Raw genomic sequence first — 10,266 nt, forward strand, 5'->3', positions numbered from 1 at the left:
CAGATGTCTGTCTAACCTGGTTTTATAAATCCACAAGAGAGATGCTAAGCCTCGCTCTGCAATATGTTCTCTACCATTTCTGCCATTTAAACCTTGTCTTGTGCACACGGATATGGCCCACGGAGTCCTAACATACTCCTCAGCTCTTTCTGAAATTTTGGAAATAGCCTTTGGTCCATCCTCTGCTCTCCATGGCACTCAAATGAGCAAAGCTGTCCTGGGCTTTGGGCAGCAAATCTCTTTGGGTGTCTTGCTCTTTCATTTCAGCCTTTCCAGGAGCTGTTTCTCTCAAGCCTCTCACCAAAGGACTCATGACCTTTGTCATCTTGCTCAGATGTGGCTCTGAGGTTAGGAGGTTTGGCCACATCCCAAGCTCAAAGCGGAGAATAAGGATCTCCGTACCCTACTTCAGCTGTCTGAAAGTCAGTGTCTAGAGCAAGTAAGTCAACAGGCCTCCATCTCGGGCTAACCAAGGGTTGTGAGAGGAAGGCTACTTTCACTCCATGACTTCAAAGGAGCCAAGTCACCTTCTCTAGGTTAACTCTTAGAAACTGAAGTTACAAGATTAGTGTCATCTTTCTTTCCTGGTGGGACCAGCTGCAAAAGTGCCCCCTCTGCTGCATATATTCTTCCCAGGAAAAAAAAAAAAAAAAAAAAAAGTAATTTCAATGTAAAAATAATCCTTAGGTTTTTATCTGTGTGGCCTAAAACCAACGATAAGCCTTTGGGACAAAGCAGCAAAGTGGCACAGGCAAGGATGCTTGTGAAACAAGAAGAAAATCTCTCTGTGCTCTGCTTGCCGCTCCTCTTTTTGTGTGCATTGCAAACTGACGGATTGCAAACAAGTCTGAGCTGCTCCTCATTTCTGAAGGCAGCAAAATAACTGTCACTGTTGGTGAGAGGAGTGGAAAGGGAGACTTGGAGACACAAGCCCTAGGTCGAGTTTACCCCATCAAGCCCAGTATCCCTCAGTCATGGTGTAAAGGGCTTAATTGGAGTGAGATGATAATTTGTTTGTCACCATCTACACACCATTTCCCACCAGCTCAGGCTTCCTGAAAGGCAGCCAGTAGGTGGCAATTGTGTCCTATAGTTGCTGACAGCCCTTAGGGACTCCTCACTTGTAGCCTCACAGCCAACATCAGAGAGCAGCTTTCTGTTCAGTTTCAGGTGAGGTTTGACTTTACAGTGGTAACTGAGAAAGGAGATGATAGGCTTCCCTGTAATAGGGGGTTATGTGCCAGTAAAGGCAGAAAACTCTTTATGCTCAAGAACAAAGCTGTTACAAATCCAAAAGTTAGAGATTGGCTGTGCAATCATGCAGACTGGATGTTAGAAGGCGGCATTGAAATAAGGGGACAAAGATGTCCCAGAGCAGCTTTCCACAGGGACAGGGCAGGTAAGCTTGGTGCTCGGAGAAGGAGTGAGCTCAATTTCTGAATGGAATTATGTCATCAAGATCCTCAGCGAACCCCAAAATTCCTCCAGTCCTGGGTGAGATACTTAGCAGACTGTTTTCCTCTTCACACTTTATTACCAGGTTAATTTTAGGGACATTTCTAATCTTCCTTGAGCCTCTTTCTGAACGAGACTGGCTCTTTGCAGAGATCTCTGAAATCCCTGCATTTCAGTCACACGGGTCTGCCCTGCCCTGCCCGAATGCAGCCAGCAAGACTTTGACAGGAGTTAACCATTAGTTGCAGGAATGTTTTCTGGATGTTCTCACTGACCCTTCCCTTGTGATCCACAAAATACCACGTCAGCACGAACTCTTGTACTATTGCTTGTTTTTGTAGGTCAGTCCTGGTTGATAAATACTCACAATTTGACCAATCCTCACAGTTTACGGCATGCAAAACTTTGCCTTCTTTGCTGATGTGGGGGCCAAAGTGTGCCTAAGGAAATATTATCTCTCTGGTTTCTATTGCTGGGTGAAGGCAAAGCCCTCCTGTCTTGGGAAAATAAAGGTTTACCAATAGCCAAGGACTCTGCCGTAGCTGATCACAGGAATCACATCTCTGTGCAAATTCATTACTGCCTGCATGACCTACATTTTAATTAGCCCCAAACAAATCCTTTCTGAGCCTGCTACCCTCACTACCCAGAACGCCATGACTGACTTCATCTGGATTTTTATGGGGTTAAAGCTCTACCAAACGTTACTGCATTTTGGCACCCCTTAAAGAGAAGCAGCAGGCGTTGCTTTCGTCTCCTAATAAAGAGATTTAACCTTACTGATGAGTCCCAACTCCCCACCAGACACTCTAGCTACCCAATAGTTTCTCTCAGTGCATGCAAGACAATCCATGAGCAATAAGCCCTTGTTGAAGTTTTTCTCATTTTGCTACAGAAGTTTCTTTTCTTTCCTTCAAGCTGAGGTCCTTACTGAGAAGCACTTAGATCTTTAACCACATTCACAGGCTGGGGACTTTCCAGCTCTGGGAAGGTGTCACAACTTCACCATGAAGGCCAAGCTCTGCAGCAGAGGGGATGATGCTTCTCAGTGCATTTGTGAAGCGGCAGCAGTGGTGGTGCAAAGTAAATGGGAATGCCACAATGGTGAACAGAAACAAGTGATCCAGTGGAAGGCATGACAGTGATTGCAAATGACAGCGCCAAGAGTCATACTTACCCTCCCGCCGCAGTTTGTCTTACAAGTAAAATGTGAGGGAGGAGAAAAAGGAAAATTATATTTTATTAGACCAGAATTACACCCTCCACAAAGCTAAGGAGATGAGGAAACAAGAGTCTGAAGTCCAATTAGAAAAGTCACCCTTTACTCATCAGGCTCAGAAATTCTTTTAAAGAGTGAAGGTAAAGTCACACTGAGCTTCAGCATCTTTAAGACAGAGTAAATTATACCCCAGAAAAAAACAAACAAACAAAAAAAAACCCAAACCAAACATCTCAGGGGACTGGGTATCCCCTACCCACACGGCATCCATGTGATACCTTGACTTTGCAAGACTTCCATCAGTATTTACCACACTTGACACAAATCTGCTCCTCCTAGTGCCACCGCTCTTAAAAGATGAGATCTCAAGTTGGGTTCCTGAGCCTTCAACAACACATGGAGACAGAAGTGGTTCACGTGCCCCTCTATGGAGCTATGTACTCTATGTCATTCTGAGAGTATCATTTTGATTTTGAGGTTGCACTAATTGCCGTGCTGTGCCCAGGATTGTGGGCTGCCACTCCAAAGCCATTAGTGGTGTGGAGCAATCAAGACACGGTAACCTGGAACCTCTGTGATGCAAATCCCTTTGTGGGATGTGGCCAGGACACGTGAGTCTGTCACACAGGGAAACCACATGGTTACTGAGTCACTTCAGCCCAAACCACCACCCATGCTCACCTCCGGGTTAGAAGCTGACCTTAGCCCTTATTAGTATGATGCTGCCAAACAGCTCTCTGTCCAGTGCTCGTTTGTGTTCCTAATCCCCCTGGATGCCTGTGAATAGCTTGGTGAGGGAGCTCAGATGCAGAGCTTTACTGAAGGAGCTGGTTTTATTCACGGGCAATCTGATATTGCACACATGAAACCTTCTCTGAGGACCTCTGTTCTCTTAGTGAGGCAAGGTGCTTGCCTGATGACACAGGGACCCTAGGAGACACACATGGACACCACTGAAAAAAATATCCAACATATTCTCAACTTTCTCAGAGAGCAAGAGAGAGCTGCAGGAATCCACTTGGTACCACCGCAGGGTGCCCACCTGCTAAAAGGGGGAATGCTCACTGGATAAATACATGTTCCCTGAATTAGCCAATGAGCCACAAATTACTGGCCATCATCTGTGCTTCTCAGGTGGCATTCGGGTTGCTTGAATTTAGCTGTCCATATGAGTACTACATCTAACCTTGAAGATGCACACGGAGGAGGTTGAACTGTAGACCTTCAACATGAACTTTCCTTCCAACATAATCTCTTCTACCATACCCAAGCTCCAGCCAGCTCTAAAGCAATCACCTTATCTGGCAGGCACCCAAGTTTGCACAACTGAAAGGTGGTCTTGGCTCTGGTGGTTCTGTTGGTATCTCTGGTGACCGCTCTGGGTGCTTAGTGCACACGCAGACACCACCTCAAGTCTGGATTTAGCCTGCTGGTTTAGCATTATAATGGCTGTGTCTCCTTGAAGAGAGCTCCAGTGAGTAACTCAGTCCATCTAACATGTGAATAACTTCCTGGCTTTGCATTTTTTTCTAAACTAACAATACAGGGGACCTAGACACCATGCACAACAAATAAGGTGCCTTGGTGAGAGATGAATATGGGTGTCTCTATTCTCCTCCAAGCTCTGAGAAATTAGGGGTGCCTTTTCAGCAGAAATATACCCTTCCTCTTGAAATCCATCTCTGAAAGAAGTGATGGGTATCTTCCAGAGTTGGGGTCAGGGGGCTGTCAACAGTATGAACAGCCTATGTAACAGAGTGGTGTGTCCTCCATCACTGCCCAGCTCTAATCCAAAACCATCCTGCCAAAAGGCACTGGAAAAAAATGCAGAACAAGCAGAGTTGATTGATAAAATCCTGCTATCTGGGAGGTCAGACTGTACTGCAATTCTCTCTGGCCTGAAAATCTAGCAGTCTCTAGAATCTTTTAAAAATTAGATTCCCAGTTGGCTTTGAAAGGCCTTCAAAGGCACAGCAGGCACTTACCTGAGTATCTGAAAACTGTAAGATTTGAGAGGAATACCAAATTTTCCATATTTGCACAGGCTGTTTGAGTGCATTAGGTGTGGAAAACACACAATCACACACTCTGCACACTCTAAGAATGTGCACCAGCCTACACAGCATATAGCACACTGATAAAACCAGCACAGGCACCTGAACGCTGACTCTTGTCCTGCTGGGGAGGTGGCCTTTGCGATGCTGTTGCAGAAAAGTGATGCAGTTCTGGCTGGCTCCCTGTAAACCCCTCGGTTTCTGAATGTCTGGTTGGGTTGGTAAGGCTGCACTGAGTCCACTGGGCGTGAAATGAGTGAGCTGACCCAAGGGAGGACACTGCTGTCCCCAGAGGTAGCTGTCAGGATCCCAGGTAACCCAGAGCTAATAAGTCATAAACACAGGTCGGGGAGATACTTCTGAGCTGTTCTGGGAGTTGCACGCTTCATTGTTCCCAGTTATTTCATGTGTGCACCTCCTCATCCTTCCTCCACCCCTTGCACCTCCAGCAATTGTAATCACCCACTCGGGTTGACTGAGTTAATAGTTCAGAGGGAGAAGGCAGAAGAGCCACATCCAGCACGCAGCTGCCAAAGGCCTTTGCTCTAGGATTACTACAGCATGCACATGGCCTGGGTTGAACTGGCTATTGTGTGTGCAGAAGTTAATGCATGTCCCCAGAACTTCTACAGGGGCTACCCAGTGGTGGGGCACAGACTTTGCTCGTTACCTGACTCATGGGCTCTTTCACTGGGGCATCCATAAACTCTGCAACGCGTCCTCTACAGTGCAGAAACCCTCCACCAATTGTGAGAGTGAAGGTAGAAACCCTGATGCTCAGTTCAATCAGGGTTTCCCCCATGTAGGTTCCCCAGAGCTAAGGAGAGCAGGGGGTGCCGTGCAGAACAAGAGGCAGAGGTGGGGAGGACACTCACATAGATGAGGTGCTCCCGATAGCGGATCAGCAGGTTCCTGAGGATTCCTGCCTCGTTCAGGTCCCCCAGGCGGATCATGTCCTCCACACCATGGATGGAGGTGGGGTGCATGGGTTTGATGTGGGTGGCATTCTGCGGGGAAATCCAGTGCTCCTGCGAAGAGAGTGAGGGCAGAGAAAGATAAATCAAATGAGATACCACTGGGATGAGAGACAGAAACAGCCCACCCCAGACAGAAGGACCAGATGGAAGAACATACTTGGGAGAGCATTAGCACACAAGCCACAGCTTCTATTCCTGGTGACTAATTTGAAAGATTCATAACAAAAGGAAGAAAACATCTTTTGGTTTACTGGAATAGCAAGAGACATGAGCCATTCGGACAGGACCATCATCCCGGGCAGCATAGACACCCAGCACATCAGGGGAGTTTTTAACGAAGAGCAGATTTGTTCTTCCCTTCACACAACTACATTTTCACATCACTGGTTAACTCTCTGCCACGAAATACTGTTGATCAGAGAAAAGATGATTTAGAAAAGGAAAGAGAGATGCACAGGGGTGGCAAGATCACACTTTTATCGGCAGAGTGTTGTTTAGACTGATCCCTTTTAGAGGGCTTCAAAAGACACTACAAATTGGACACAAGGACCCTGCTGAACCAAATCTCTTTCTACCATCCTTGAAGGGAATGAGAGCATTTACAGTTATCTCAGACTGAAAAAAAACCACTATATAAAGGACAGAGAACTTCCTCAGATCACCCTCTGCTTGTGATATAGCTGTTACTATAGAACAGGCACCACTGCCTAGAAGTAGAGGTGGAAAATTGAAGGAGAACATCCTGTATTAGTAGGAGGGGAGGAAGGACTGGATAACAGCAGAGGAAGAGCAGGTCGAGGTGGGTTTGCTCAAAGCAATATCTAAATGTACTTTGGAGACTTCTGCTATAATTGTACTCAAAAAGCCTTTAAATCTTTCACTCCCGGTACAGCCACGAAAGTAGGGACACGACATTATCTTGTCTTTACAAACAGAAAACTATGGCACAGTTGATTCCTGAGTTCATACGAGAAGTCTGTGATGATCATCATGACACTATGGCCCCTGGCCTAGCCAGGCCATAGAGCTGAAGAAGGATCATCACAACCCTTTGTACGTACATTGCCTTCATCATCCACAACCTGGATCTGTCCGGAGTCACACAGTTTAACCACCGCTCCAATGGGGACGTCGAATTCCCGTCCGGTTTTGAGGTCCATCCACACATAATCCCCCTGGAACCAAAGAGAGGACAGTTACGCTCAGGGCTCAAGAAGGTTCAACAGCCCTGGGGATACAAGTTGCTGATGTTTTGTACTCAGATCATTGGTACAAGTCAAATTACTCCCTTTGCAAACCACAAACCATCCCTTTTTCACAGATGCAAGGTAATAGCAGCGGGGCATGCTCCACACAGCATACACCCACCGCACCCTCTCTCCATTTCTTGAGCTCATGAGTGGTTGTTGGTCACAGACTGCATCCAACAAGCAGGTTACAGAGCAGTGATACAGGCAGAAAACCCCACCCAGGTAGAGGTTTCCCTCTGTGCAGTGTACAAGCCTAGAAAGTCATGCTCAGGAGATGATTTCGAGCTCTGGAAAGTCTTGTCTGGAGACTTGTGGCACATTTTTTTCTTGCAGATAACCACTACCAAATATACATTCCCCCACCTTGGAGACTGGTGAAAAGGGGATGACAAAAGAAGGGTTAAGAACATACCAGAGTATATATACACAGAATTCTCCAGGAGGTCTCCCAGCTACAGCAATTTGTAGGTGGGCTGTTTGCATTTAATACTTCTCAGTGGATTTTACCTACTGTGAGCATGTCCTTCCTGAAGCTGTGCAAAGTTTTAGCATCCATAATCAGACGGGAAGAGTTTAGCTACAAATAGCATGAAAAGCTGTGTCCTTTCGCACGTTTCACGTGTGTCACCTCTTTCATTTGAGACCTCTTTGTTTTTGTTTTGGAAGACACAGCAAGCAGTTGACCCCTATCCACTCACTCCATGTCACTGGTGATCCTATAGACCTCTTGTCAGTCCTGCTGAGCAGGGACTATCTGCTCATCAGTCCTGTGGATATTAAATTACTCAACTGCAAACAGGTTTTTAGGAAGCTGTTTTCCTCAATACAAAAGCAATGCCCAAAATAACCCAAAACTTAACTCCCAAGCAGGACTCACACTCTACAAAACAAGGCAGAATTATTTTCCACTCCCTATTTTCAATGCAAAGAGATGCTAAAACCGGGAGCCACCTAGTTAAATTAGTCAGGCACGTTTGTATCAAGCAATTAAATGGACTTTATTCATGCATATGAGTTTAATGTTGTGAACCTGTAGCCCCACCTAATGCCACACTCCTAGGGACAGCTCCACGTGTACCTAGTAAGCGCAATGCAAACGCAATGTCTACCTTTTGAAGTTCTTAAAAAAAAGAACTGTTGGGAGACGGGAAAGTGAAAAATAGGAGGGATCACTTTGCATGTGCTCTGATATAACCCCTTTCCTGAGCATCCGCTATCGACTATTTTCTGTGGACAGAGTAGTTATAGGTTTGGTTTGACCCAACGGGCTGCTGAACAACCTTCAGCTCCACTCTGAGCAGTGGGAACTGAAGACATTGAGCAATATATAATAAAACATGGTGAAACGTTCACCATCCAAGTCACTGCCCACCAGGACTTCTGAGAGGTACGAACCCATGAGTGCCGTGGGGGTGGCTATACCCAGGGCCCCCCACATGGACAAACACTACACACTAGGAGACTCCACCCTTGCTTGCTAGGTTTCACCTGGGATATCAACACAGTCATCCGGCTTACAAGGAGCTGAGGATCCACCCTTAGTCTGCCTTTTCTTTTCCTCAGATGGTTGTGCTACAACACTGTTACGAGTATCTTTACCCAGCTCATAAAAATACAATATTCAGATATTTTTTTTTCATTAACTGCCTTACCCTCGCATCTCATAACTCAGTTAAAAAGGAAAAAAAGGAATTGATTAATTAATGCAGTAAGTCATGCACAGATACATTATAAATCCACTTATATTAATATTTATTTCTTAACTCCTTTGATCCAAGACTCTCAAAGCATTTCAGAGTGTTCAGCACCATTATCCTTGCTGCATAGCTGGGCAAATTCATGCACAGGGTGGGTAACTTGATCACGGTGTCAGCAAGAGAAGAGCCACGTTGCTCAGTCCCTGCTCAGCAGAAAGCCCTTCTGACACAGCTGACAGCAGCTGTGTAAAAACTCCTCCCAATCAAGAAAACAACATTTGTAATGCTGGTTTTTTTTAACAAAAAAAAATCTCTAATTTTGAATAGCTGTATAAGCTTCGTATGTTCTTTTACCACACAGCTGAAATAAAAAGGCAGTCTGCTCTCCCCAAGGTCAACTGATACTGTACACACCACTAAGATAACTTCTATGCATTGCTGGCCTCATGCACAGAGTGCTTGTCCCCTCAAAATGCTCTTTCTAAACACATTAAACTGCAGTTCTTAATACTGGTGAAAAAAAAGCAAGTCTTATGGGATGGGCTAAGCTGGTAAGCTCAGAAAGGTCTGGGGGGTTAAAAAATAACATTACTTTCTAAGAGTGCCGACCTATTTCCTTCCCTGACTTTAATCAATTCGATATAAACCCCATGGAAGTCAGTTACACTCCTGCTGCTGATGCAATCACCTTCAGATCAGCCCAAAAAGCAGCAGATTGGGGATTTCAGGGCAAATTGGGGCAATTCATGCATTTACCAGCTTGGGCGGACTGGCTTATCAATTGCATAACCTGCCTCATGCCTAGACTGATGCAGTTTATTTTCCAACACACGTGACAGAGCACTGGAGAAGTGAGAATACCTCCAGTCACTTTACAGTATCACCATGGTCCAACTCTTCCTCCTCAGTGCAGCCGCTGGTTGCTAGTGCCCTCCCAGATGCTCTGGGGCAGACCCTCAGGACCTTACAAGCTATGGTTTGTGACCACCAAACAGGAATACAAGAGGAGGAAAGACCACGATGGGTGCACAGAATTCCGAAAGAGGATCTTTAGGAGGAGCTTCCAAATGCAAAGAGCAAAAAGCTCTTTGTAGGGGAGCTACAGTGCTGGGTGGGGGGAAACCAAAAACTCAGGAGGAAGGTGAGAGAAGCTGCCACAAGCAGTGTGAGGATCCCATCAAAGAGTGAGACTAATTTCAAAGTAGCCTGAAAGCTCCCAGACATGCTCACAGCTTGGGACCCCCCTATCTTACCGCTAAAATGGTCGTGGGCTTCAGGGCCTGGTTGACGTTGCGGAGTAGGGTCCATTTGCCCTGGTCTTTCTCCTGATCTTCTACCACCTCTGGGCACGGCTGCACGAAAACGACTTTCTTCCTCTTCAACATCTCCAAAATCTTGCCGTGGTCTTTGTCCCTCTCTCTGCTCTCTATGTGTATTCCACCATGAATGCCAGAGAGCAGTGGGCAGTTTGCTTTAGACCTCCAGCGTGAGCATGCCTGCTGCTTGCAGGACACCCTCTGACCTGATTCACAATATGGCTCTTGGTAAAGATCTTCTCCTAGCAGAAAAATTTCCATGCACCGGCCATGGTCCTCCACTGGCCAGCTAGCATGC

The 10,266-nt window shown here is 46.1% G+C and overlaps 1 protein-coding gene across 3 annotated transcripts in view; it reads right to left on the reverse strand.

Moving 5' to 3' along the window:
* The window catches only part of MYO7A (myosin VIIA), a 68,702-nt gene extending 58,657 nt beyond the window's left edge, over window positions 1–10,045 (reverse strand). For 2 of the 3 annotated variants that reach the window (XM_074918554.1, XM_074918545.1), the window contains exons 1-4: window positions 9,906–10,045; window positions 6,767–6,880; window positions 5,604–5,756; window positions 2,633–2,650 (exon numbers count right to left, since the gene is read on the reverse strand). In XM_074918554.1, the coding sequence (XP_074774655.1) occupies window positions 2,633–2,650; window positions 5,604–5,756; window positions 6,767–6,880; window positions 9,906–10,037 (417 nt within the window). In that variant the 5' untranslated portion in view covers window positions 10,038–10,045. The remainder of the gene's footprint in view (window positions 1–2,632; window positions 2,651–5,603; window positions 5,757–6,766; window positions 6,881–9,905) is intronic. The other variant, XM_074918562.1, reaches the window with a different exon arrangement.
* Window positions 10,046–10,266: the final 221 nt, after the last annotated feature.

The sequence above is a fragment of the Athene noctua genome, chromosome 1, assembly GCF_965140245.1.
Source record: "Athene noctua chromosome 1, bAthNoc1.hap1.1, whole genome shotgun sequence".
Taxonomy (NCBI): domain Eukaryota; kingdom Metazoa; phylum Chordata; class Aves; order Strigiformes; family Strigidae; genus Athene; species Athene noctua.